Source organism: Sycon ciliatum, chromosome 1 (assembly GCF_964019385.1).
Source record: "Sycon ciliatum chromosome 1, ocSycCili1.1, whole genome shotgun sequence".
NCBI classification, from domain to species: Eukaryota; Metazoa; Porifera; class Calcarea; order Leucosolenida; family Sycettidae; genus Sycon; species Sycon ciliatum.
In genome coordinates this window covers 64,083,407-64,110,444 of record NC_088643.1, presented here as the reverse complement: position 1 = coordinate 64,110,444, position 27,038 = coordinate 64,083,407, and the positions used below count along the sequence as shown (strand labels likewise).

The following is a 27,038-nucleotide window of genomic DNA, read 5'->3' as shown; positions in this document are numbered from 1 at the left end:
TCCCTGTGGTCATCGCTCATGTCACTACTTGGCACGTCTCGCATTCGTACAAGGCTTACCACCCTGCTGCCAACGGCATGGTAGAGCGCTTTCACAGACAACTGAAAGCTGCACTCCGAGCTTCCGACAATCCACAGCGCTGGACGGAACATCTGCCACTAGTCCTGCTCGGCATTCGCTCCTCCCTGAAGGCTGACCTCAACTGCTCAGTTGCAGAAATGGTCTACGGTTGCCACCTCCGCCTGCCAAGTGATTTCCTCACTGACGAGCCTGAGCCATTTCCGGATCCGACGTCCTATGTCAGCCGCCTCAAACAAGCCATGTCCGAGCTCCGCCCTACACAACCCCGCAAGCCACCCACCCAGCATCCGTTCATTCCAGCTGACCTCTCGACATGCTCTCATGTCTTCATTCGCACAGATGCAACACGAACGCCCCTCCAACGTCCTTACACTGGTCCACACCGAGTCCTGGAACGTCATGATAAGTACTTCCGCCTCGACCTCAACGGCCGCTCCGACACAGTATCCATCGATCGACTCAAACCAGCATTCCATGACAACCAGTCTGTCGACCATTGCCATCCGACCAAGCCGACGCCATCGCTCGCATTCGACGTGCCTCCGCCACGCCAAACACGAGCTGGTCGTCAAGTCAGATTTCCCGCCTATTTCTGACACTCTCTCGCTTATCCCATTTGCTTGCTCTCCCTTTATCGCGCTAGTTATCGCTCATTACTCATTCACTAGGAGGGGAGCTCTGTAGCGTCTCTGACGTTCTCGCATCATGACATCATCATTTGTTTGCATGTACACGTCATATTTTCCTCATCATCACAAACACTGATTCACCATACTCTCGCACACATTGTAATACCTACTACACGTACTTCGCTACCATAATAATTATGTAATGTTTGGCTAGCATAGTTCCAATACACATTACGACATCTTTTGATGTTACGCACTCCTCGCCTACAACGCTATTGTAGAAAAGTAGTCTTTACTCATCTCTTGTAAGTTCTGTTTGCATCCAAACACTTCTTCCAAACAGCACACGTCAGATATCTAACAAAACAACAAACTTCATTGCACAGTCTTCTATCACAATCTCTTTCCTATATAAACCTCCTTTCTCTTCACTTTCTTCATGACATTTAGTGTTCGCCAGTCTTGTAAAGATCTTGGAAACTAACACTCGTTGCACTGTATCTAGACTACTAAACTAGCATAATCTGTCAAGGCCTAGCACCAAAACGTAACTGAGGAGAGAAAGGACCGATGGGTAGATCTACGAGCTTGTAGCAACAAGCCAACAATTGAACGAGAGTATGAACAGATAGATGATAGTGCGAGAACTGGACACAATAAGTTTGATGAACCGGGAGCACTGAGAAATTCGACCGCCTGACACCTACAATGTACAAGCTAGACGTTGAACACACCTCAACGTGCTTTTAAAATTAACCCAAACAGCATTCCTAACTGGAAGGCTGAGCCCTTTAATTAAGGAATGTTCAAAAAGTGTAAAATAGATGCGCTGAACTTCGCGCGAGTACAAGCTGAATCTCACACGGCAACAAAGAATGCTGGCGGTTATCGAAGGAAAAATAAGACCATGCAATTGGACAGTACGCCAAACTACCGCTCGAAGCAGCAAAGAACATCTAACATGCATGCACCGCCCGCCTTGGGAGATAAGTGCGAAAGGGTAACCTTCGCGAATAAGAACTTTGCAAACCTGAACGTCAATGTACCCTTCTCTTTTCCACATGCATGACGAGAGGATGAACGTGCTGACTACAATAGCAAGTAGTTTCACACGTTAGAGTACAGTGCACTACAATTATTTTTAAATGACGCCTGAATGTTGCAACAGACGGCAATACTGTTACAAGTACTTCGAAGTATGCACGCACCATTTTGCTAGCCCCACCCCCGCAGGGTTTAGGTGTTACTAACCACTGTTCGCATCTTTCAACAATGCCAAGCCATGTCTGTCCTCCGCAGCTCGGAGAGCGCTCTACACTTGACGATCTGCTCATACATTGTGTCTGTTCTGCCTTCAGTTCAGGGCATGGCGAACCGTGTGCTGAATACAGTCATCGTACATGTACATTGTATCCACCGGTCGACCGCGGGTCTTTTTGTATATCAGTTGAAGTTTTAACTGTTGTGCTGATAGCTAGCTTCAGTGCTTGGTACATCTACGGGACGATATCCAGGTAAGGGACTCTCGCAGCTAGAGTCTATCTAGATGACATTGTACAATCATGTACAGTACACGTCATGTATGTACCGATGTACATACTAATAGTTACACGTGTCGTATGGATCCTTGGACCTTGGTGAACTACTTGGGCACTAAGTCTGACTCAGCACATGCACGAATAGCATATTCAATTTGAAAATAATTGTTTCTCGGTTTACTAACCTCTTGCAGTCTTGGGGAGCACTGGCATATCGGTTTCCACAGCTTGAAATGCCAGTAATTGAAAGCATCGAAACACATTGATACTAATGGTAGGGGTGTCCTCGGGCAGTTAACTAGTTGCCACAAAGTGTGGAATCAAGCGAACACGTGCTAGCTAAGTGTACCATGTATGCAGGCACTTGACTATGTCACAGTATGTGCACTGATTCGCTGACTGCACTGTCTGTACAGTGCCAGTGCTAATAATATTATTATTAGGCATGCTGGCTGTGCCAGAAGCCCGGCTTCAGGTCATGTACAATGTACAATGACATGGGTAAGCTAATAACTACTTCAAGGAATCAAGGCCCGCTAAGAAACCACACAGCTGACTATCCACATGCCCAGCAGCTGGGGAAAGGACTTCGCAGAATCCCCATTCATCATACTAGTATTAGTAGTAATTGGAAAGTGATCCATCCGAGGGGAATGATAGCTCGCGTCACGTGATTCGCAGCTGACGAGAAAAAATAGTTCTAAACTTGGATGGAGAGCCAAGGGTTGAATTAAAAAAGAGAGGACCATAAGTTCATAAGTTTTCTGTTTTTTTTTGTGTGCACATTTTGACTCCATACTATCCTGCTTTTAATCGTTAGTGTTGGACAAAACAGATACATGACATTGTAACTAATTACTTGTAAACTTATGGTCCTCTCTTTTTAAAATAGATATTATTGAAGGTATCTGAACCAGGGGAAACTGAAACTCTAGTCTAGCGATATGACCACACTCAACTTAGCAAGCAAGGGAGCTGTTGCAGTGCGGCGGGGAGCCTGAAACACAGCACGAATACCAAACTGCATAAGTCTGGTATTCGTGCTGTGTTTCAGGCTCCCCACCGCACTGCAACAGCTCCCTTGCTTGCTAAGTTATCCATACCATCACTTCACCAAGTCCTTTTTACAGAAGCTGCTTGTATTTGTTTTCCGGTCTATACACGGATCTGCAAGCTCTCTCTTTCAAGATTATTTTGTATTACTTGCCCAGCCTCAGATACCACTTGCTGATCGTATAGTCACCCGTGGGCAGCTGCATAATTTACTTCGCATCCCATTCCTACCCAATCCTGCTGGGAGATGTTCTATCCAATTTCTGGGCAGCACCACATGTAACTCTCTACCCGATGCTACCCGCTCTCTAACAAACCTTGTTCATTTCAAAAAATCTCTTTCAGATCTTGATCTCACTTCACTCCATTAGCTATTGACACACGAGTACGTTCTGTCCCCTGTCCATCATCAATATTATCTACATGTACAACCACAACACACATAAAATACACTGCTACATGGTATTTTATAATTGTCCTGCTGACAGTCATGACATCTTATTACTTCCCATGCTGTTCATATTTGATCATATTAATCTATCATACTATTATATTTTTCATCATAGCCTAGGAGCTGTGGCATCATTAATGATCCACAGCAAGAAGGCAGCAATGCCTGTACCTATGGTGAAGTAAAATAAAGGTAACATAACATAACATAACTCTTAGTCACATACAACTGTACATGTACCGAATCTCCGTTCAGACATTTCTCAGACAACGCCAACATACACGTACTGATATACATCGTAAGTCACCCTGGCAGACATTATAGTGTAATAAAATGTTAACAAGCTACATGTACATTATTTACATTGTGCTTGGTTAGAAAGTGCTGCTATCAATATCATTTACCTTTTTAGTACATGTTCATGTACTGTACATGTCCAGTGTACATGTACATATGTATTTATGGAAGATCAGCTAGCAAAAGACATTAGCCATGCAGCCAGTGTTTGTTACTGTCTACTGTATCTCCCAAACTTTCAGGCCTAGAAGTAAGTTAGATTCTCGTGATACATAACACACTTTGCCCGTGTCCTATTGTTTGCCAGCACGAGAAGTGATAACCACCAATCGATATTTTCCAACTGACCCTCTGTACGTTTGTTTGCCGCAGGCGGACCAAGGCTAGATTGTCAGTACAGCTTTCCTTACTTCACCCTTCCGAAGGACATTACTGTACTACTGTAGTAGTAGGTCATGTACATGTACATGTACATAATTGTATACATGTACGCGCAGCAGCAAGACTAGTATCCATGCCAGCCTTGGAGAGACGCAATACACTACAATGAAGTAGTTGAGTGGACTATGGACCTGCAGAAGTGGACATGTCAGTTTCGATCAGACAACGCAGAGAAAGGTCACGTTATCTGCACGTAGGACTGCCAATAGTAGGCAATAGCTATGCTATTGTAGACAGCTGTGCCGTGTCGTAAAGTGAAGGTCATCCCCAGCAGTACATCATGCACATGTACATGTATGTGGTTGAAAGCTGAATTGTGTTTGGCCCAGGGAGTAGTATTACCTCACGACACCTACAAATACAATGTACGTACACATGTACATGACTATGTACACCTGCAGAGATTCTGCTCCCCGGCCCCTTTCTGCATGGGCTGTTGTCTTGATACTATCAGGCCTACCCAGTTTGTCAGTAGGCACTCGGAACTGCTTGGTCGTCTGGTCGACCTTTGGCTGATCGCTTGCATGTACTCATGATGAGTGAGGCCTGAAAACTGAAAAGTTATGCTTATCAGGCGTGGACCACTGCCGCAGCTACCGCTACCACTACATACATAATCCTACACAGTTGCGAGGGCATGATGCTCTGATCAGGCCCGAGGTCTGTGAGTGATCTTGCCCGAGGTCGCGACGCCCAAGGGGCGTAGCCCCGAGGGCGTCGCGACCGAGGGCAAGATTACTCACATGACCGAGGGCCTGATCAGAGCGGCATGCCCGACGCAACTGTGTAGGATTGCAGGCCAAAGCGGAAAAAAATGCTCCAAAAAAAATTTCGTTCCCGCTGATGGGGTACCAAGGTTTGTTGACTCTACGTGATAGAGTGTTCCTTTACGAGCACAATGATGTAGGTTTGGTGTCAGGGGACTTGTCCTTTCGCGTGGAATTGAGGGGGTTCGACAGCTGTCAAATATGCACAGCTGTCGTGTACGGGGATTCTGAGCATGCACGGAAACTGCTCAAAACGGATCAAGTGATGCACGCCACGCAGAATTTGGAAATTTTGAACTGAGTGATCAGGTGACGGCGAACACATTGTCAAATTTCTTATTGCACGTACAGCCATTTCCTGTTCTTCCTTTCCTTATGTCAAGCAATGATTGCGCGTTGTGTTAGGCCTTTGTCGTCCAGCTCATGGCGTCCTCGCCTGCTTCTTCAGAGTCCCTAAACAAGCGCAGTACTCGCCAGTCCGTTGAAGTTCCTCGTATCGAGCCAGGAAGGAAGAATTGCATATTTTGTGGATCCATCCAGAAAAGAATACCAGGTACCAACAAAAAGCAGAGTACTTCGCAGATTTTGACACTCGAAGCTGAGGAAAGGCTGAGAAAAGCTGCTGCCATACGGAAGGACGAGGGCATTTCGATTGCCATTTCAGCAGTCAGTAGCCTCATTGCAAGAGAGGCATACTATCACAAACAGTGTTACAACGATTTTACAAGAGAGTCATCCCTTGCACGAATCCGTGACAGCACACCAGCTACATCGACCCCAGCTACATCGACCCTAGTCACTAGCTCGTCTGCAGGTAGCGCTGAGCATGACCTGTCAACACCAAGACAAGAGGGAAACATCGAAGACTTTTACCACCTAGTACACCAGTTGCTGTTTGTGGAACGCACTGCTGTTAGCATTTCACGTCTTACGGCAGACTACAACGCGACAGTACATGGAACTGCTAGGAATGACAGAACCAAAGCTGCTATCACAGAACGGTTTGGTGAATCTGTCACTTTTGTGCGCCGTCCGTCCCGGAACAGGGCTGAGCTAGTTTTCGCTAATGCCCATGCCAGTGAGATAATAGCCAGTTTGTATGCCGAGGTGGAAGAGGCGAGGGATTCGGATGGGGTTGATGATGATATTTGGGTGGAGGAGGACAATGCAGCTAACACTTCAGGAGGTGAAGGTGTTGTAGCACAAGATCGCCTGCGTATTGTATATCACGCGGCACGTCTTTTACGGACTGCGTGCCAGGAGACAAAGGCCCAAGAGTCAAGCGGGGAAATCCCAACAGTTGCTGAAGCAAACGCATGCTTACCCAGCCTACTCCACAACTTTCTGGCTTGGGTAGTGACTGACCAGCATCATGATGACATCGGTCAGGACAAAGTTGATTTGGATGAGCAGCTGCAACGTCACGTCTCCTCCATTGGCCAGGATTTGCTGTATATTACATCAGGACTGCCGTGCCCCAAACATGTTGTTCTGGGACTGACCCTACATCACCTCTACCGGAGCGAGAAGCTGCTGAAAATGCTTAACCGGTTTGGGCACACCATTGCCTACTCCCAGGTTTTGGAAAGGGAGACTGCTATGGCAGAGCGGCGAGTGCGAGACGGGCACATAGTGGATGCGTTACCGGGTGGCATTGACCCCCACAGGCCATTCTACCATGTAGCAGATAATAACGACTTAAACGAGGAGACTCTGGACGGGAAAGGGACCACACACTGCACCAACACCGTTGTTGTCCAGCCCCGTGCTTCATCTGTAAGCCGCCCTGACAGTGATGTTTCTCCTGCTGAGCCAGCACGAAAACGCAAGCGTACGCTGGCCCTCGAACCTGAGGTTCTTCCCGAATTAGTGTGCCCGACAAAAGTCAACCCAGAGCGCCGTGAGGCAGTTGACGTGGAGACGCTGGACACCTCACTGCCTCACTGTTCTGACGCGGTGGCCATGGATGACTTCATCTGGCAGCTTGCACGGGCTTCAAAGGACGGTGACATCGGCAACGTCATTTTGTCCCGCACTGATCAAGACCAGACAGTTCCAGCGTGGTCGGCATTTAATGCCCTGCTTCAACGCCAATGCATCCCACCACGGTCTGCCATAGGTTACTGCCCTGTGGTCAACTCGTCACCAACTGACATGTCAACAGTCTACGCCATCCTCAGAAAGTGCCTCGGTCGATGTGCCAATGCTGGCCTCCCATTTAGCATCATTGTAGTGGACCAAGCCATTTACGCAAAGGCATTGGACATTATTAACCACCGGCCTGACGAGTTCTCACCCGTGGTGCTGAGATTGGGAGCGTTTCACGCAGCCTGCACGTTCCTCGCCATCATCGGGAAGCGTTTCCGTGATGCAGGTCTCCTTGATCTGTTCGTTGAGTCCGGGATAGCTGGACCATCTTCTGCCTCGTCTGCGTTAGACGGGACTCAATACAACCGAGCTGTGCGTTTGCACAAGGTTGTTGCAGAGGCTTTGCATCGGATGCGGTGGCAACAGTTCGTGCAAGATGCGGATCCCACGATCATCAACCTAGCAGCCCTCCGATCTTCACTAACGTCTTCATTCAAGGAGCTACAGTCTTGTGTCACCGATGACAACTCGGCGTGCATCACGGCATCACCGGAGGCTGTGGAGTTGCACAAGCAGTATACGGAGTACTGCCGGAAGCAGGCCGCTTCATCAGAAATGTTCAACTTCTGGTCTTCCTACATTGCCATGGTGAGCCTTCTGCTCCGGTTCTTGCGTGCAAGTCGAATGGCAGATTGGAAGCTCCATCTGCAGTGCGTTTTGAAAATGCTCCCTTGGTGCTTTGCGTACGACAGGCAAAACTATGCCCGCTACATGTCCTATTATTGGCTGCAAATGACCCAGTTGCCAACAACACATCCCGAAGCGGATCGGTTCCTGCAAGAAGGAGGTTTCTCCGTCCAGCGCTCCGACAACCCATTTGCTCAGGTCCCATCTGACCAGGCCATTGAACAGTCGATAAACCGGGCCACAAAGACCGTGGGAGGCATTATTGGGTTCAGCCGCCATCCAGCAACCGTGCAGAGATGGGTGTTGACTGCACATGACCGAGCCGCTGTGGCAGATGTCTGTTCGGAGCACTGTGGTATGGACAGTGGTACCGAGGAGCGAGATACCCTGCACAAAGAGTGCCAGACGGGAAGAATGGCTCGTGATGAAAACGATGTCGTGAGTGTGGTCGAGACTGTCAGCAAATTTCTCAACCCATTCGCATCTGACGGCGAGGAACCGCTGCCTTTGACACAGTTCGCATCTGGCATTGAGGCACCCCATGATGTAGCCCAGGATCTGCTCCATGCCGAATCTCGTGGACACAAGGCCTTCACGGCTTTTCTTAGCGAGAGACTGTTGTCTGGAGCATCCGAGAAACAATTCCACGATCCACTGAAGAAGCTGCAGCTGAAGACCTTCACTCTGAAGAAGCAGAAGAAGAAGACTCCTGGAAGTGGTCAAGCCGAAATTCTCCGGAGTGATCGGTCAACATTCTCCAGGATTGCCCTGATTGCTCAGACCAGGCAGATGGATATGCGTCATGTCCTGTCATACCCACTTGGCCCCCTGCCCTGGGCTTTAGCAACAACGTCAGGATCTCTGGTGAAGACCAGCAAGTCTGCCCTGCTGCCGTTGCTCACGGACAAGGCGATTGTCGACGACAGTACACACCCACACGATGGTGCACTAATAGTCGACGCCATGGCACTGTTGAGGTCAATGAAGACTTCCAGCTTGCCATCCACGTTTGCCGAATATGCTGAGTGCATCCTAGATCGCCTGTGTAAGTTCTTTGCACGGTATGCTCGAGTGGACTTTGTTGTTGATACGTACCGGGATATGTCGATCAAGAATCTGGAACGTTCATCACGGGCCGCTAGTGGGACTCTACGGCAGCATATCACTGGCGCTGATCAACGGCTTCCCAGGCAGTTTGCCAAGTTCCTGGCAGTGGGTGACAACAAAGAGGAATTGATTGCATTCCTCGCCGTACAGTGGCAGCGTCCTGCCATGGTTGAGAAGGTGCCTGAGCAGAGGGAACTTGTCGTTACCAGCGGTAGCTCTTGTGTGATGATCAAACGTCAGGCAGGTGCTACAAGTGTCGTCCCTGTACCTGACTTGGAGTGCAGCCACGAGGAAGCGGATACCCGTCTCTTGTTGCATGCATCTCATGCTGGTTCCGCAGGCTATCCCACCGTCACGGTCAAGTCCCCGGACACTGATGTAGCAGTTCTGGCTGCCTTCGCCCGCCATTGCATCTCTGGAAGATTGTACTTCCTCACTGGGACTGGGAACAAGGTTCGATGCATCGACATGGCAACTGTCAGCGACGAGCTTGGCCCAGAACTCTGCCAAGCACTGCCAGGCTTCCACGCCTTCACTGGGTGTGATAGCACAAGTGCTTTTGCATACCGCGGGAAGAAGGCTGCATTGAAGATTCTGCAAAGCACCGGTCCTGTTGGGTCTACATCTCGGCAAGCATTCACCTCCCTGGGGAAAGGCTTCGAACCACTGACAGCTGATGTGCTCCTCAACCTTGAGACATTTGTGTGCTCCTATTACAAAGTCTCTGGTTGTAGCAGCGTCAACGATGCAAGGTATGAGCTGTTCTGCACAAAGACCTTGCAGTCAAACCAGCTTCCACCATGCAAAGATGCCTTCCTGAAGCATGCCGCGAGAGCTAACTACCAAGCTGCCATTTGGCGCCAGTGCATTGTGGCCCAGCCTGCGATACCAGCACCACAAGATAATGGCCAAGGTGAGTGAGCTGACTGTAGCATATAATGCAGTTGTAGAGGAGGACTGCAGTATGAAAATGATGGATATTCTCTGAACAAGACATGTTCGTTGATGTTGCTACTTATACAATAGAGTGAATCAGCTGTGTTATCAACACAATCATGCATGAAGTAATTGACTGTTGTAGTGTAAGAAGCTTTTCTGATATATGGAGTAAATAATTTGCATTCCTCCATCTGTTTGTTCTCCCCATTACAGGTTGGTGTCTTGACCAGAACGGTGATCTAGCTGTGGACTGGCTTAGTATACCACCCGCTCCCCACTCTGTCCTCGAGTTTCTCAGCTGTGGCTGTAAGACTGGCTGTGGAGGAGGCAATTGCTCCTGCAGGCGTCACATGCTCGTGTGTACAGATGCTTGTAGCTGTCACCATCATGCTTCAGTTCCATGCAAGAACTGCCCGGTGGAATCTGCTCCTGGACATGACGAAGTACAGGCCATCGATGAGGGAGATCTTCCGTCTGACACTGAGCAGCAGTGAGTCACCCATTTATGGACACACGGATAATGCACTTTCGTTTTATGTTACATGTAACTGTTCAACTCTAAACATTGGGTATACAGAACTGTGTTCACGTTGTGACATGCTTCCCTATTCTGATTCATGGGTGACTACATAGTAAGGTCGTACTGTGAGTCAGTGAGTTCTATGATTCTATGGTCTGTCAATGCAGGTAATTGAATGAATGGCAAGTGCGGATCACGTCGGTTTACCCAGTATGTGCTCAAAACTAGTGGACCGATGCGGTTAAAAGTCAGGCACCTCTACTTGTTGCATACACGTGTATGTGCTGAGTGTTTTTGCTGGCTTCTGAAACAACGTAGTGTATAGTGTATAGTGTATAACAATGTAGTATGAGTATGTGGTTGGTAATAATGCAAAGCCAACATCTTTGTTACGTCAGATTTATGTGCATCTCTCGGCGTCCATATTTTGTTGGCCGCTTAGCAGAATCTACTGTGCATAGCAGCATATACTGTGCATAGCAGCATATACTGTGCATCTTCAGTTCCCCGCTCAAGTCCATTACTGAGTTGGCAGCGATTGGCGGATAGCCCTCCCACATTGTACATTGTCCAATGCCCATGTGATGGCATACTCTTCTTTTTGTCTTTTTTATATTTTCTACGCCTTCATTTTGATTTGATAACAGCCGAAGTTTGTTTCAGATGATGGCCCAGTCACATGGAGAAGCCCACCTACATGTGTATTTCATGTACATTATAATACTTGTGATGAGTACTCTGTTCTTTGCTTCTGATGTACATACGATCCCCAATGTGATTTGGCTACAGCTCATTTCGAAAGACTATCCATGTATTGGACATAATCTTATCAGTGATTGTAATGCTATTGTATACCAAAGGGCATTCTGAATTGTATTGTGAAACAAGGCCCACAAGAAGTGATAAAGACTGTAAAATGTCCAGGTATATCACGAGGGGGGAGCCTCCCCTTCCACCCCATTCTGCATCCCTAATCGAGGGGCTGAGCACCCCCCTTCTACCCAACTACTGTACTTACAGTGCAATGGTATTGACCTTTTGTATGCACACAATTGTCGTACTGCGGGCGACCCCAGCATGGGTTCTAGTTGCACGATTATCATCAAACCTTGGATACCGGTGGTTCTTGGTCTTTCTTTGGCAATGCAAAAAACTGGAACTGCTTACAGCATAGGAAAGGTGGTAAAATTTGAATTTCGACTTCCGTTACCATGGCAACATCAAAATAATAGTATTCCTTTGATTTGGTCAACTTAGGACAAGAATCCCGGGACAAGAGATACATGATAAGAAAGCCCTAGCACCACTCTATCATTTCGTATAGTCAAACCTTGGTACCCTTCTGCTCGGAGCGAAAAATACGAATTTTGCACCCTGGCCTGCGGACTATTCACCCTTCCGAAGGACATTACTGTACTACTGTAGTAGTAGGTCATGTACATGTACATGTACATAATTGTATACATGTACGCGCAGCAGCAAGACTAGTATCCATGCCAGCCTTGGAGAGACGCAATACACTACAATGAAGTAGTTGAGTGGACTATGGACCTGCAGAAGTGGACATGTCAGTTTCGATCAGACAACGCAGAGAAAGGTCACGTTATCTGCACGTAGGACTGCCAATAGTAGGCAATAGCTATGCTATTGTAGACAGCTGTGCCGTGTCGTAAAGTGAAGGTCATCCCCAGCAGTACATCATGCACATGTACATGTATGTGGTTGAAAGCTGAATTGTGTTTGGCCCAGGGAGTAGTATTACCTCACGACACCTACAAATACAATGTACGTACACATGTACATGACTATGTACACCTGCAGAGATTCTGCTCCCCGGCCCCTTTCTGCATGGGCTGTTGTCTTGATACTATCAGGCCTACCCAGTTTGTCAGTAGGCACTCGGAACTGCTTGGTCGTCTGGTCGACCTTTGGCTGATCGCTTGCATGTACTCATGATGAGTGAGGCCTGAAAACTGAAAAGTTATGCTTATCAGGCGTGGACCACTGCCGCAGCTACCGCTACCACTACATACATAATCCTACACAGTTGCGAGGGCATGATGCTCTGATCAGGCCCGAGGTCTGTGAGTGATCTTGCCCGAGGTCGCGACGCCCAAGGGGCGTAGCCCCGAGGGCGTCGCGACCGAGGGCAAGATTACTCACATGACCGAGGGCCTGATCAGAGCGGCATGCCCGACGCAACTGTGTAGGATTGCGCTTCAGACAAGGCCCACCTCACAAACAACAAGGCCCAGTACAGATTCAAACAGAAAGAAAGCCTTGACGGCAAATGAGTTGATGTCACATTGTGTGCAGTGATCATAACAAACAGCTATTTGTTTGGTCGGAACTTTCCAGTTTTGAGATGAAAGTATTCAAGTACAGTGAAGGCAGTAGTAACGTTAGTACCAGTAATATGACGGATTCGGAATAAACCCGTTCTTCGAGTTAGATGATTGCCAGAGTAAGGTTCAAATGCGAGTGCTGAGAAGCTGCAGCCTTAGGGCAGGTACAAAATGTACTTGTGGAGGTCTGCTTCCCTTGTGTACGTTTCGCCGCGAGAAACAGGATCAGCTGCAAGGTCGGTTGGCGTTTCTGGTCTCCCTGCAGACGTTCAAGACAGTAGTGAGTATAATAATTTTGGAGAAGGGAGACAAATTTTTAGTCCTCGTCGGAGATGTTGCCCAAGGCAAGGACTTCGAAAAATGGTAAATGCGCATGTGCGGCGCGATGCCGTACGACTGCTGTTCTTGACCGGCTAAGCGGTCAAGATCGACTGATCTTGACTGCTTATTCTGGCCGCTCATTGGCCGTTTCCTGGCAACAAGCACGTGCCATGTCTGAAAATAGACATCTGACATCTTCTGAAGTTCGTGCATGACTGTACATCATGTACATCACTGTCATCTGCAGGTAACCGAACCGCACAACACGAGCAAGACTTTTTCTTCTTTTTTTGCGGGGTAACGGCCTCTTTTACGGGCAAGATAGAGTCATGTAGACGTGAAAAAATAGAGATGCCATGAAAGGTAAAATATAATACACGAGCAAGACTTGATACTGACGAATCTTTACGTTTCGATCATACATGTACATGACAATGTCATGTGCATGTGCATGTACATGTAGGTCTGCTTCCAAATCATTCTGAAGAAGATAAAAATTAATAATATGGTCGAAACGTTATTCATCAGTAATGGGGACGTCCTGCTCGTGTTGTGTGGTTAGGCTGCCTACTGATGAACGAGACAGACAGACAGACAGACAGACAGACATACATACATACAGACAGACAGACAGACAGACAGACAGACAGACAGACAGAATGACAGAAAGACAGAGCGACAGACAGACAGACAGACAGACAGACAGACAGACAGACAGGCAGTGGCATGGTCCGGCTATCTACCGTTTCCGACAGACCGACAGCCACGCAGACTGACATTTGCGGAATCGTAACACGCTAGTTGTACACCAAAATGGAAGAATAGCAAGGATGAGTTACTTTCGCGGATCCTTCGCGCCCGTGTAGACGCGCGAAAACGATACAAATGAAACAGAGACGGGCAGATCTGATCAGCTCTGATTGTAAACGCACCATAACGGAAAAGGACCCAAGAAGATTCAAGAAACACGAGATCTAAAACGGAATATTGGCCGTGAGTTGTGTATTAAAACGGTACTGTATTAGTAGCTTCAGCCTTGACGATTCACGCAATCGATCATTGTGCATGCATGCATGCGCATTGTATAATAATATTATTACTAGTACCACGGTATGTACAGTAGAGCTGTAGTCAGTACTGCTCAATGAAATCCGATCAAGTCACTCAAGTACGCGCTGGACGCTTCGCCGCCCTGCACTACGCTACAGTGTAGACCTGCGGAGTCAGTGCGGACTGCGGACACTGGCCTGGGCTCCGAAATGGTGACTCGCTCGATCGGATTTCATTGCGCAGCACTGAACATGACATGCACGTGTAGTGTATGTACCGCTAGCTAGCGCTACTCCCCCCACCCCGTATGCAAATGATGCGTTCAGCCGTCCGTAATGACCGACTATTGCAGTCTTGGCTAGCACCTGCGGGCACTCCGGGCAGTGCTCTGATATGAATATTACCAGTAAACAGGCCCTGGACAGAATGCAGAGAGAGGATATTGCCAAGCTGGTGAACTCCGCACTTCAGCCTTGTCACTGTGAGCACTTATCACGTCTCTTGTCCTCAATGGTCATTTCGCGTATCTGCATATTATTCTAATTGGCCAGCACAAAGTAACGTTAGGTCATCGAGGCTACACAGCGTACTAGCGTCTACCATGGCCGTTCTGCATAGGATATACTGACCACATTCTTGCATAGCTTACAAGGCCCTAGAGCGGAGGCATTACAGACAGGCAGTGTACTAGCAGACTGTAGTGCGGAGGCCCGCATAACTGAATCCTATCATCATCATTATTATTGACCTGAATTAGGTGGTCATTGACTCAGAACGATTGTGCTCTGAAAGCAGAAAGATGGAGAAGCTTTGCTGTGCTGGTGTTGTGGTGCTGGTGGTGATCCTCTCCTTTCCCCGTGGATTCGCAACTCCCGTCCTGCAAGGATTAGTTCGAATTAAACATGGTAAGTCCGAAGAATATTTACTTACATGTATATGCAATGGCGATGCTACAGATTAGTGATGCTAGTATGTACATTGTACATTATAGAAGAGAACCAGTACAACACATGGCCCATGTATGTTACAAGCACATAATGACGATTGCCGGTTCTCTAAAGATCTTCAACCGCCGCTGGTCAGGCTAATCACTCAATGTCGACTGGTGGCACCCGAAGGACCACAGCTACAGGTCTAGCCCCCTTAGGATTGGCCGTGGATATTGAGCATGTTAGTCCAAAGTGACATGCCGTTTGATGAACGGCCATACCCTCTGGTCTTGTGCTCAGGCAAGGTCAAAACTTCCATTCGCCTGGGATAATAAACACTGAAACTAGAATAGGTTTCTCCGGATCGGTGTAAGTTAAGGCTGTGTAGCCGCAAGAAAGGTGTCAAGGCTGGCGTGATGCTTGTAGGACACCTTTATTCTTAGTCTTCTCCCCAGTTTTTGTGAAGAGTTGTGTCAGTATTTCGTCCCAGATCACCGACACTCACACACACACTTGCCCTGCCCCAATACGCAATGAGAGCTTCAAGTTGAAACGGGTGGCATTCTACCTTGACCAGCTCCTATCCAGCATCTTCCTCGGCGGGTAGAGTATGCGTGTGAGTGCTGCATGCCGCTACACCGTCACCAGTTCAGCTTGTATAAAGAGAAGACCCGGCGCATACGGGCGATAATTCAGTGCCGCGCTCTCGGAGCCTCCTTTCCGAGTGGTTGCTTTCCGAAATACGGACCGGGTGAAAAGCCGAGCGAACAGATTCTGTTTCGAGTCCTAGCCATGGAGTGAGCACTGGCGTCCAAGAAGAACTACTAGTTATAATCACTGAATCAGTCATGTATGTGCCAGGTTTGGAGCTTCAGCTGCCTATTTTTTTTTTAAACTGTGAAATTGTTTTCCGGTGTGGTGGCGAGTCGGTGATGGGTAGAATAGTATACAGCTCAAAGACGAAAACGAAAGCAGCTCGTTATGCGTGTTGTGTTGCGCTGGGAGCGCTATAATAATACTGGTAGGTGTGAAGTGTGGAGACTTTGATTCTGTACAACTGGGCCGAAGACTTATTGAACGAGACTTGAAAAGTGTGAAGTGACTGAAGTTTGATACAGGTCGTCTTGGAGTTAGTTGGCATTCACAAATAGCCGATGATCATCCACTCAGATTTCTCTGTTGTAGAGTGGTGCATTAGTGATTCGTCATAGGCTTTATACGCTTCGTATAATAGTTACTTCATAGTACAAAGGAATGGGTATTTGTGGAGGTAGAAGAATGCAACCCTGATTGTTGCTGTAAATGTTTGTGAATGCAGCAGCTAGAGTAGAGCCGTGTCTCTCTAGGCCACAACACCGAAGTCGCCGTGATGTACTACTACTAGTACTAGTAGTAGGCTACATACCAGTCGTACCTGTATGTCTCGAGTTTTAGTGCTGGCCGTCTGGCACCCACAACAGAAACCAGATCGCTGAAGGAATCCGAAGAACGTCCAACGCGCACACTGGGTCATGACTGACTCATACTAGTGTTCCCGTTTGAGATCGAAGAAGCTAGTCGAAGACACGGACACGCCGAAATCAAAGGCGGTCAGAGGTGGCTGACTCGTCACTCTGATATGTGGATTCTTATCGGGAGCAAGCGCTTCGTCAGAAGACGGAAGGTCGTGCGGTGAACAAAAAACAAAAATGCAGTTGGAATGTAACCTGATGAAACTGTGCGGTTCACGATTCTAACCAGCAACGATGTTACGTACAGGTCTGGGGCGAATGCCGGAAGATGGTTATCATTACCTGTATGCAGTGCGTGATACAAGACCACAAAGATAATAACTCGCGTCTCATGACTAGACAGAGGCGCTAGCGCGTTGGCATGCACAGGTGCTTGGCCGGTGTGCATGATTGTACAATATTGTCGTCATTATGTGCTGGTTGCAGCAGAGGCGAGGCAGCTACGCGTAGCCGGCCAGTGTAGTCACTCCGCGATGTAAGGAACCGTGTCCGAAATAGCTTCTCCACCAAATTATATCGGTCAGAGTACCGATAGGACTACCGGGTTTTCAGCACCCACGACGGACCACGTGGAGCAGTTTCTGAGTCATCCGTACTAGTATTGCCGGTTACCGGTGAAAAACTGCATTTCCACGTCTATGACGAGCTTCTGGCAGGTTTCCCGCTGTGCGAAAGAAGGCTTTGTTCTCTTCTTGTCGTTCTGGCTCAGCTCCGGATTGCAGTGTCCAGCTGTGAATGCCTGTGCCCTGTGCCCTGGACGGGATCCAATACATACTGTACTACTAACTAGTAACTAGGCAAATATTTTATTAGCCCATCATGGCTGCTACAGCGGCTTCATTGAAGTTGTTGAAATTAATTAGTGGGGAAGTTCCAGCACTCTGCAAGCCAGTGACGGCAGCTAAACTACTGTACATGTACTTGATGAATGTGCTGTACCGGCGCTCTGAGTTACTCTAAGCTGTTGCAAATGATTTACTCCCAGCTCCTATTGTCTTGGGCACTAATGTCCAATCTCCACGGTCCCACAGCATTTGAGAACTGCGGATCGTGCACCCAGAAGGTCGATTGACACTTGCAACCCGTGTTAATAATTATACCCCCTCCATCTCCTCAATGTTGTCCTCTTCAAATCAATATCTACACCTAGCTAGCTAGCTACACCGTGAAACAATTGCCAGCAGACTGTAGTCGGTCGTCACATGAGTCATGATGGGATACATGTACGTGATCTTGCGCGATGAGAAGTGCCAGAGATGGGTGCGAAAGTGCAACAGGAAGAAGTGCAGATTATGTAGATCAACGTGGCAGGCAAGTCACCCAGCAACCTCCCAACGCCATTATGATTGTACAGTGTACTTTGCCGTGCAATGTAGAGTGAAGGCTCGGACAACCACCTTGCATGTAGCATGTACAGATAGAAGGTTGAAATATCCCTGATTTCTGAGTCAGTCCTCCGCTTCTGACCTGAGCTGCCTCTGGTGGTGAGTCAACCGCTGTTAGTGTTATGTGAAGAGATTGAGAAGTACAGAACCGACTCAACCAGTACAGAAAAAGCCACTTCTTCTACTTCAGTGCAAGAACTTCACTGAGCCTCTACTAGGCTCTAGCTCTTCAAGATACATGATTGTACTCGCGGTACGGACAGATCGACACCCAGCGCTGCTGTACTGAGTCAGACGGGTGCTAGTAGTAGATGATACGAGATCAACCCCGACAACCGGTACTGGTAGTGGTACCTTACTCTCGTGTCCACCTACTTCGTTTACCTTTGCAGTTACACACTTGTTGCACGTACAATGTACTAGTACATGTACATAATGATTTATGTCCTTCGCGCTGGTAATTGGTATGGATCCAGGACCAGGATGTCCCATGGCCCAGGTACTTGGCGAAGATCCTATCACCGACCACACTACATTCCATGTAATGGTGATAACGTGCCAGCTAGAAGGTGTACTCTTCCACCACGAAAGCCTAGCCTTCAACTTCAAGTAGTGACTATCTGCCTGACCAGATGTGGCCCAAAGACTGCAATGAGCGAGGTTCCCTGTTACATGTAGATCTAGAATCAGCAAAATACTTAGTAATACATAAATCATTGTACAGTAGTAGCTCCTGTCAAAGAATTTGCAGGTGGAAATTCTTTTCCTGAGTCCTGCAAGAGCCAAGGACAAGGTCCTTGCTTCAGGATGTTACTTGCACTGTTGCAGCAGCCTCTGTAGGGTATGTGTTGCTCGGAGCATTTCCAGACCAGCCATCACGACAACCAATACAGCACATCATGAGTGTACAGTACAGACAGTACTACTGAAGTACACCAGAACACTGTCTATACTGTCTGTAGTGTAGACGTGATCTCAGTAAAATCATCATTCCGGGATTGTCTCACACCTGCAGACCTTCTTGCGACACCGCTCTGTACTGTTGCTGTCAAAGCAAACAGCAAACCCAGATTTTTCCCGACTCTCTGCTCCTGTTCCCCTCTTTCTCTTCCGCAACCGTAGATCTACGTATACCCAGGCCAGGGTTAGCCGGTGTAGTAAAAGTTCTTGTACCCCAAACAATGCTTGCGAGGTTTCTTGTGAGGCATACACGATACATGCACACTGCCAATGCCAGATCCACTGACCAGAGACCATTGCTAGCATGCTGCACCAAAACATGAACAAAAGAAGTGTTGCCTACGCGGCACGACACTCGACATCATTGTACTTTGTAGTTGTTTGTACAGTCATGTACATGACTTGTAGTTTTTCGTACACTCGTCTCGAGATGTTCAAAGAAGAATGGTATTACCCTGTGCTGCAGTCAGTGTATGCTAGGCGCTTGTAAAAGGACAGGTACAGTTACACGATAATCATTCTGAACCTGTACCGCGTGTCCGCGTACTGTACACTGTTCGCAGGGAATGTATGACCCCAATGTATGTTTTCAGCTACGTTCGCGGTTTTCCTCGCACTCAAACGGCCCGAAGAATGCTTGTTGGAGGTGCGGTCGAGACGCCACAGTTCCGAGGCGACGAGGTCCTTCTTGAGTTTCATCGGATCGGAATGTGGTGAGCTTCTTGCGAGTGGTGATGAACCGTGAAATCCCGTCCATGACGTGATGTCCCTTCCTTTCCCTTCTGACAGTTCTGTATCTTCTGGAATGAACTTTGGACTAGTTTGATTGTTGACATGTTCAGAACGATCATTTTTGTCAGAAAGAACGTACATGTACATGTACAGGCTTTTGGTGGCACACTTCACCATAGTCTACATCACCGCGTCAAGCAATACGTCGTTACTGGCTCGGAGCGTCGAAGATCGCTTTAGTTTATGACGAGTAGATCTATAGAGTCTACGGGTTTGTCGCCTGTCGGGATTTTAATTGAGCACACATTACTTGGAAGTAAATGTGCGCATCATCGCTCAAATGAACCGTATAAATAGACTCCGTTCAGCTTGAAAGTCCATTATTACTAAGTAATTACATTAGCGCTGTTTGTCGAAATTATCTCTCACTCTCAAACTCTGTGGTTGTGAAATCAGCATGCCATTTATGACCCTAGTGACTGTGCTACTTTCTCAATCGCGCGTGTCTTGTGCAGAGCTTTGCCGTGAGCCATGTCGACCATTTCAGCAATGCGTAGCGGACAATGGCGGTGGCGGTCAGCCTAGGTGTGGTTGTGAGACACAGTGTGCCGATTCCAAGAACACTAACCGGCAGGTGTGTGCATCCAATGGCGAGACATACTCCAACAAGTGCGAGATGCGAAAAGCCGGCTGCAGACTGCAAAGGAAGCTGCGGGCAGTTTCGAAAGGTGGTTGTCAACCGGGTAAGGACAATAATGCAAGTACATGTACATTGTACAATTATCATAATAATTATACAATCAACATGATCCATTTTCCTGTTGATAATAATACTATTTTGTTTGAGATTTTCGGGTGAAATCAAGGAGAGCTCACATTACCACATTGCCGTCAATGAAAGGTGTTCTTGGATGGTTTGTCTCCCAACAGATCCTTGCTCCACTGCACAATGCCCACGGAGCCAAGTGTGCATCCCGGACCCTGCCGACGTGAGTCGACCAAAATGCATCTGCAACCACCAGTGCAGCTCCAGAATCAACTATGTGTGCGGCACCAATCACCGCTCCTACACCAGCCCCTGCCACCTGCACAAACGCGCCTGTGAGGAACAGACGAACGTCACAGTTCTCCACGATGGTCTATGCTCCTTGCACCCCAACCCAAGCGGCGATGATGCACAGCCGACAGAGGAGAGCTCAGGAGGCGGCGCTGCTGGATTTGGTGAGCATGTGTATACAAGATATTGTGTCGTCAGTGGCCATGCACTCTGTTTAGCAACACTCTCCCCCTCCCCCACCACCACATACGGTCAGCCCCCCCCCCCCCCCCACCACACACACACACCGCACACACACACTTACACACACATGCACCCCCTCCCCCCCCCCCCGCACACACACACTCAAATAATAGAAACAAACAAACACATCGTCACCCTCCATGGCTGTTAGAAGTGAATTTGGGAAGCACATGTACACGTGTTGGGCTGTTGCTTTCATATAATTTAAATTATTAAAAGGCTTTGAGTTCTAACATGGACCTTGGGTAGGCTTTGAATATTGCGCTATCCGATGTGTTGGCTGGTGTTTTATTCAATTACGCAGACTTAGTATACAGTAAGCAAAAGTCACCATTTGTTAAAACATTTGTAAAATACTGCTGCCTAGACTTTAACTCCATGGTCCTGTGCGTTGTGTGCTTGCTGTCATTGTTTCCCCTCTCTCTCTCTCTTCGTCTCAGATTGTTCTCAATGTTCCCAGTACACATACTGTGATCGGGCAGAGCAGCGATGTGTGTGCCCGCGCTGCCACAACGTCAACCCGTCGCCCGTGTGCGGAACAGACGCGAACAACTACGCGAGTGCATGCCACCTCTACCAGGACGCGTGCACAAACAGACGCGACACATCACTGGCTTACAACGGCTACTGCAAGGACCCGATCCATGAGATGCCGCGTAAGTAACTTAATTGATCATCAATGTTTTCCATGGAATGTTCCCTCGCATGTATTCTACCGTTTTGCCTTGCACCGCAGAGGTACAATAATGTATAAACACTTCAGTATAAATTACCCTGGATACAACATATTCGTTCCTCAGCCGTGGTTGGCTTTCACCCCCTCCCCTTTGATTGGCAATTGCATGCTATGGGATGCGCCATGTGGAATAAATAAAAAATAAAATAAATTCACAGGTACATACAATATACATGTAGGTACTTTCCCCTTTGTCACGTAGAAAGTACCTTTTTCAAGACCCGGCAAATCCTTATCCAGTTCTTTGCCCTCCGATAAGGAGTACATTGACTTTAAAGTGTGCTGTACAGATGTTCACGTCCCTTAGAGCGGTTGCGCTGTACTGAACTTTCACTGTACCATATTTACGCTGTCATGGTACCTAACTCGAGATCTATGCTAGTGTTAGGTTCATGATCTTGATGTATACACATCGTGTACTATCATGCCAAACCTTCTTCGTCGCACGACTAAATCTCATATTGTTGTTGTATGCATTCTTGCTGACTTTGTGTACAACAGAGCTGTGCCGGGGTGTCCAGTGTCTATACGGCGGGGTGTGTGAGGTGCAAGGCAACCAAGGCGTGTGCACCTGTCCCAGGAACTGTCCAAACTACGAGGACCTGACCTGTGGAACTGACGGTTAGTGTGGCAAATATAGCTCAGTCTAAACTGGAAACTTATTTTGTTCGTTGATTAGCGCTGTGAGTCACAAGTTGCTCACCAGCCAGCAGTGACTATGCAAACTAACATAGTACACTGAACTTTACGGTTGTCACATGATTGCCATTGAAACTGCACAGTACAACTGTGGAGCAAGGCTAGCTTGTTGCTACACTGAGTTTCATGCTCAATGCAATCACCAGGCAACAACATTGAAATTATACCAATAATAGTAATATTCTCAATACTTACCTCCCTAGAAACGAGCATTATACAATCATCAATTAAAAAAATTCTTGATTTGACTAGGACATAGTGCCCTGTATTAGGCTGAGTCAGCATGCATGTCATGCATGTGCGGATAGCATCAAGTGACAGGCTCTACAATGGATGCTGCTAGCTAGATGTCTGTTGTAGTGGTCTTGTGCATACATTGTACAGGGAGTCATCAGTTTTCTTGTTTGTCTCCATGCTCTTGATCGCAGGCAAGACGTATCGCAATCGCTGCATCATGAAGCAGGAGCGCTGCAGGAGGCATTCTCACATCGACGTAGCCAGTGACGGTGCCTGCCCCACGCAGGCCCCATCGCCTCCCACGATCACTACAACGCTGATTGTAGACGCAGCAACGACTAGGCCAGCAACTAGTGAGTAGTATATTTATACGATAATGAAGGAGTTGCATTTTGATAGAAAGTATATTTTTCGCAGTAAAAGAGTATTTATTTGTAGAGCTTGTACGGATACAGGTTCCTAGGTTTGAACCCCAAGTCTCTTTAGCATACGTATAAAGGGCACTGCCACTTTCAGGTTCTTGTCATATCGTTTCAATAATCACCCGAGTAGTAAGTCGTTCACACGTATTTCTTTCTCTGTTGATTTTTTTCCCTTTCGTACTCTCTCCCAGATCCTTGCACATTGGTCACGTGTTCCGCTGACAAGAAATGCATAGTTGATGGTGCGGGCCAGGCAACGTGTACCTGCAAGACGTCATGCTCCCACGGCGCGGCGAACGTATGTGGCTCCGACGGAGAGACCTACCTGAACGAATGCACGCTGCGCGCCATGGCATGTGTCCAGAACCGCAACATCACCGTCGTGAAGCACGGGAGCTGCGCCAGTGGTAAGTGCAGTCCCCATTTCACACAGAAGAGAGAGCGAGAGAGAGAGAGAGAGAGAGAGAGAGAGAGAGAGACAGAGACAGAGAGAGAGAGAGAGAGAGAGAGAGAGAGAGAGAGAGAGAGAGAGAGAGAGAGAGAGAGAGAGAAAGAGGGGGGAAGCTGTGTTGCGACTCCGAGCTTCTTTCATATTCTTTTTTTATTTCAACGTGTTACTTCGTTCAAGGTCTAATCACCAACACTTCCTTGGACTAGGGAACCGTGGCTCATGGGTTAAGTTTTCCACATACACCCAAAAAAACAATTTGTCGGGTTAAATAGTCACATCAACCGGAGCAAGCCTTTTTCTTTCATAATAATGTGTTGCAGGGTGCCGAAGACTAGCAGTACATGAACTGACACTGCTTGCGCATGTATGTGTGTGTATGTGTGTGTGTGTGTGTGTGTGTGTGTGTGTGTGTGTGTGTGTGTGTGTGTGTGTGTGTGTGTGTGTGTGTGTGTGTGTGTGTGTGTGTGTGTGTGTGGTATTTCCTGTACAGATCCGTGCAGCGGTGTTCAGTGCCCGTACAGCAGCGTGTGCTCATCGGCGTCAGGTGCAGCCCAGTGCGAGTGTCCGCAGCACTGCCCTCGCGCCAGCCAGCCGGTGTGCGGCTCCAACGGAGACGTGTACCACAACCGCTGCATCATGCAGAAGCTCTCCTGCCAGCTGCAGCAGGAGATCACCGAAGTGCAGATGTCAGCTTGCCAGCCAACGGTGGACATGCCAGGTATGCTTGACAGTACTGAGGAAATTTGGAGAAATGAGCATGGGGATTGACCCTGAGTTTGCTCTGGGCTAAACATGTAAATGGCACTGATCTATTCTTGGCCTGCAAGAAAGCATTTCCTGTGTTCATGGCTACCAGTGAACAGAGCAGCACAATAGAGTATTGATACATGTCCTGGGCTTTATCTACCTGCAGAGGCCTGCCGAGCACTGAATTGCCGCTTTCACGGTCGCTGCATAGTGAGCCCTGCCACGGGACTGGCGAGATGCAACTGCACGCGCGACTGTCCCGTCGCGCGCCAGGTGGTGTGCGGAGAGAACGGCGGACTGCACATCTACCAGAACGAGTGCATCATGGAGAAGATAGCATGCCAGCTGGACGAGGACATAGCCGTGGTGCCGATGGAACGGTGCACTACGGCGCAGACTACTCCATCGCCGCTGCTGATGGAAACCACTGCAACTGTCGTGGCTACAGGTGAGGAGGCTTATAATGTGGGAGCAGCACTTCAGCTGTACTGATATGATCCACAGTATTTTGAACAATAAGGTTCATTCTAGTACTCGATGCAGACACATCCCCCGAGGCTTGGTAGTAGAACAGTGATGCATTTCCCACATGGACTATTTTATAACAGTCAATTTTGTTGTACTTGTACTATGAAATTCTTACACACCAGCAAACTGGCAAAGGGTAGGGCAGAGGCCATGTCTTTTTGCTCTTTGAATCTGGCTCGCGATGACACTGCTCTCTTCTCTTCATTGTCGTCAGCAGATGCAGCAACAACGAACGGTCCAACTTCACCGTCACCACCGCCCACTCCGACTTGCATGACGTGCGACGAACAGCTGCCCCTCCTGGTCTCCTTCCCAAGAGCGTGTAGTGTTCAGATGAGTAAGTGCATGCATGGCACGACGGGAAGCTTTTGCGATTTATCTCTTCATTTGGATCTTGTACTGTCTACAGTCAATGTACAGTACAGAGCATGCAGTGTGTGACGATTTATATTCACGAATGTGTGATGGTCGCGAAAATAGCGAAATTTAATCTCTAGCGAAAATTTCTCTCTTCACAGTACCCAGAGTATGCACACAATGCACAGCGGCACATTCATACCTGCAGTTTGCTTGCCACACTATACTACATGCACACGACATGCACTGAATGGGCTCTGTCCGGCAAACTGACACATGTGACATGCTTGTAGAGTACTCTACAGCGAATTCATGTGGCAATGCGATTGTCGGATTTCTGTCACAGAACATAAATCTTGAAACGGGATCAGAGTCAGACTAAATGGACCGTGGTGAAGAAAAAATCACCCCACCCAATGAGACTAATGTACACTGAGATCTGCATAGACAATTGATCGATCTAATCATCTTCGCTGCTGAGCGTTCTTGGTAGAGCTCCTTGATGCTGAGAATTCACATTCTTTTTCTCTATTCCCTGTCTGTTCACCTTCAGTTGCAAATGGAAAAGTTGACTTCTCTTCCGCAGTACATATCGGAGAAGGCATCACGGAGTACACGGTGCAAGTCGACCGCTATCTGAAAACGACCAAGATCAACGGGAGAAACATGGCCGAGAAACTGATCAAGATCCGTCTGAAGTCGGCGTGCACGTGTGCAAGTGCCGCCAAGAACATGCTGGTGGCGGGCGAGTGGGTTGCCGACAGTGCTGATACACCCTTTGCCGGTCACCTTAAGGTGGACGTGGAGGGCGGCACTGGCATGATTGAGCCGTACATCAAGAAGCCCTGGAAGTTCTGGAAAGGCATGTACCGCTACGCCAGAGGCCTGCGGCAGATCGTGTGCCGAGACAACAGCCAGTAGAAAACAGGAAATTCCGTGGCACAGTGAATTACCTCCCACAGACATTAAATACAAGGTGCTTCAATGAATTGGAGAATTAGTACATGCCGTGTGAGTCAATCGGTGATGAAATGTAACACGAAGAATTCAGACTATGCTCCAGCTATAGGAGGAATCCAGCATTCATTAACCATGACATGCTTAGGACACTTGAGATTATCAATAATTCACGAATCACTGACCGACGCTGAGAAAACAAAACGAAGAAACCCTTAGACCTATTCCGGCACATGCCCAACACCCACCCATATGCACCCTATTTTATAATCAGCCAGAACGTATAGTCTGGTGCTGCAAATATCAACCCAGAGTAAGCAGCTGGTGATTGATTCAGCCTGCTGTCGTGAGACGTCCTACTCTACAAAATTCGCTCATCCGTCTCGCACTTGCTGTTACTTCCACCTCTCCCTTGCCCCTCTCCGCTCCTTGAAATCAGCAGGGGAATTGCGGTTATTCAGTCAACCACCGGGTAGCTTTGATCCGTGGCTAAGTTATTTTTCCCTTCATCTGTAGCCTCCTTTCCTACGAGTGTTGTTTTGCGTTTTAGTCACCTCACTGTTGATTGTCAGAGCCCTCTATCTACACATTAGGATACTTGAAACACTGGAATACTATTCTGATGTCATTTTTTACGTTGTATAGCATTGGCGAAGCACTAGCAGTATACTTGCTGCATGTATGCACAGTCGCTCTGTCATTCTGCGTCGGGTAATGAACGATGCACCGTAATCACAGGACACCGGCTGCCAAGTCCAACAGCCTCAGTCCAA

General features: G+C 47.9%; 3 protein-coding genes across 5 annotated transcripts; all 3 read left to right on the top strand.

The window, feature by feature from the left end:
* The first annotated feature begins 218 nt into the window (after positions 1-218).
* On the top strand, positions 219-677 carry LOC135806375 (uncharacterized). Its single transcript, XM_065320553.1, has one exon. The coding sequence runs from the start codon at positions 219-221 to the stop codon at positions 675-677; it is 459 nt and encodes a 152-aa protein (XP_065176625.1).
* A 4,618-nt stretch (positions 678-5,295) lies between these two features.
* Positions 5,296-11,376, top strand: LOC135804840 (uncharacterized). Its single transcript, XM_065318800.1, has 3 exons — positions 5,296-10,052; positions 10,292-10,568; positions 10,766-11,376. The coding sequence occupies exons 1-3, from the start codon at positions 5,681-5,683 to the stop codon at positions 10,767-10,769; spliced, it is 4,653 nt and encodes a 1,550-aa protein (XP_065174872.1). The 5' UTR covers positions 5,296-5,680; the 3' UTR covers positions 10,770-11,376.
* Positions 11,377-15,065: 3,689 nt separating this feature from the next.
* Positions 15,066-26,953, top strand: LOC135804843 (agrin-like). 3 transcript variants are annotated; one of them, XM_065318805.1, is made up of 11 exons: positions 15,066-15,219; positions 20,347-20,574; positions 20,762-21,052; positions 21,572-21,787; positions 22,369-22,488; positions 22,995-23,156; positions 23,417-23,632; positions 24,167-24,394; positions 24,590-24,871; positions 25,166-25,288; positions 25,862-26,953. In XM_065318805.1, exons 1-11 carry the CDS (start codon positions 15,114-15,116, stop codon positions 26,227-26,229), a joined length of 2,340 nt encoding a protein of 779 aa, XP_065174877.1. In that variant the 5' UTR covers positions 15,066-15,113; the 3' UTR covers positions 26,230-26,953. The 3 variants fall into 3 exon arrangements, with proteins under 3 accessions (XP_065174877.1, XP_065174875.1, XP_065174876.1); XM_065318803.1 differs by lacking the exon at positions 15,066-15,219 and adding an exon at positions 19,635-19,812; XM_065318804.1 differs by lacking the exon at positions 15,066-15,219 and adding an exon at positions 19,637-19,812 and having other exon boundaries at positions 25,169-25,288.
* Positions 26,954-27,038: the final 85 nt, after the last annotated feature.

What these genes read in the sequence shown, in the direction of transcription:
- LOC135806375 (XM_065320553.1), top strand. Translation starts at nt 219, where the DNA reads ATGGTCTACGGTTGCCACCTCCGCCTGCCAAGTGATTTCCTCACTGAC.
- LOC135804843 (XM_065318803.1), top strand. Translation starts at nt 19,683, where the DNA reads ATGTTTTCAGCTACGTTCGCGGTTTTCCTCGCACTCAAACGGCCCGAA. An exon ending in CCCGATCCATGAGATGCCGC is followed by an intron (nt 21,788 to 22,368) that starts GTAAGTAACTTA and finishes TGTGTACAACAG; the next exon opens with AGCTGTGCCGGGGTGTCCAG. An exon ending in AACGACTAGGCCAGCAACTA is followed by an intron (nt 23,157 to 23,416) that starts GTGAGTAGTATA and finishes ACTCTCTCCCAG; the next exon opens with ATCCTTGCACATTGGTCACG.
- LOC135804840 (XM_065318800.1), top strand. Translation starts at nt 5,681, where the DNA reads ATGGCGTCCTCGCCTGCTTCTTCAGAGTCCCTAAACAAGCGCAGTACT. An exon ending in ACCACAAGATAATGGCCAAG is followed by an intron (nt 10,053 to 10,291) that starts GTGAGTGAGCTG and finishes TCCCCATTACAG; the next exon opens with GTTGGTGTCTTGACCAGAAC.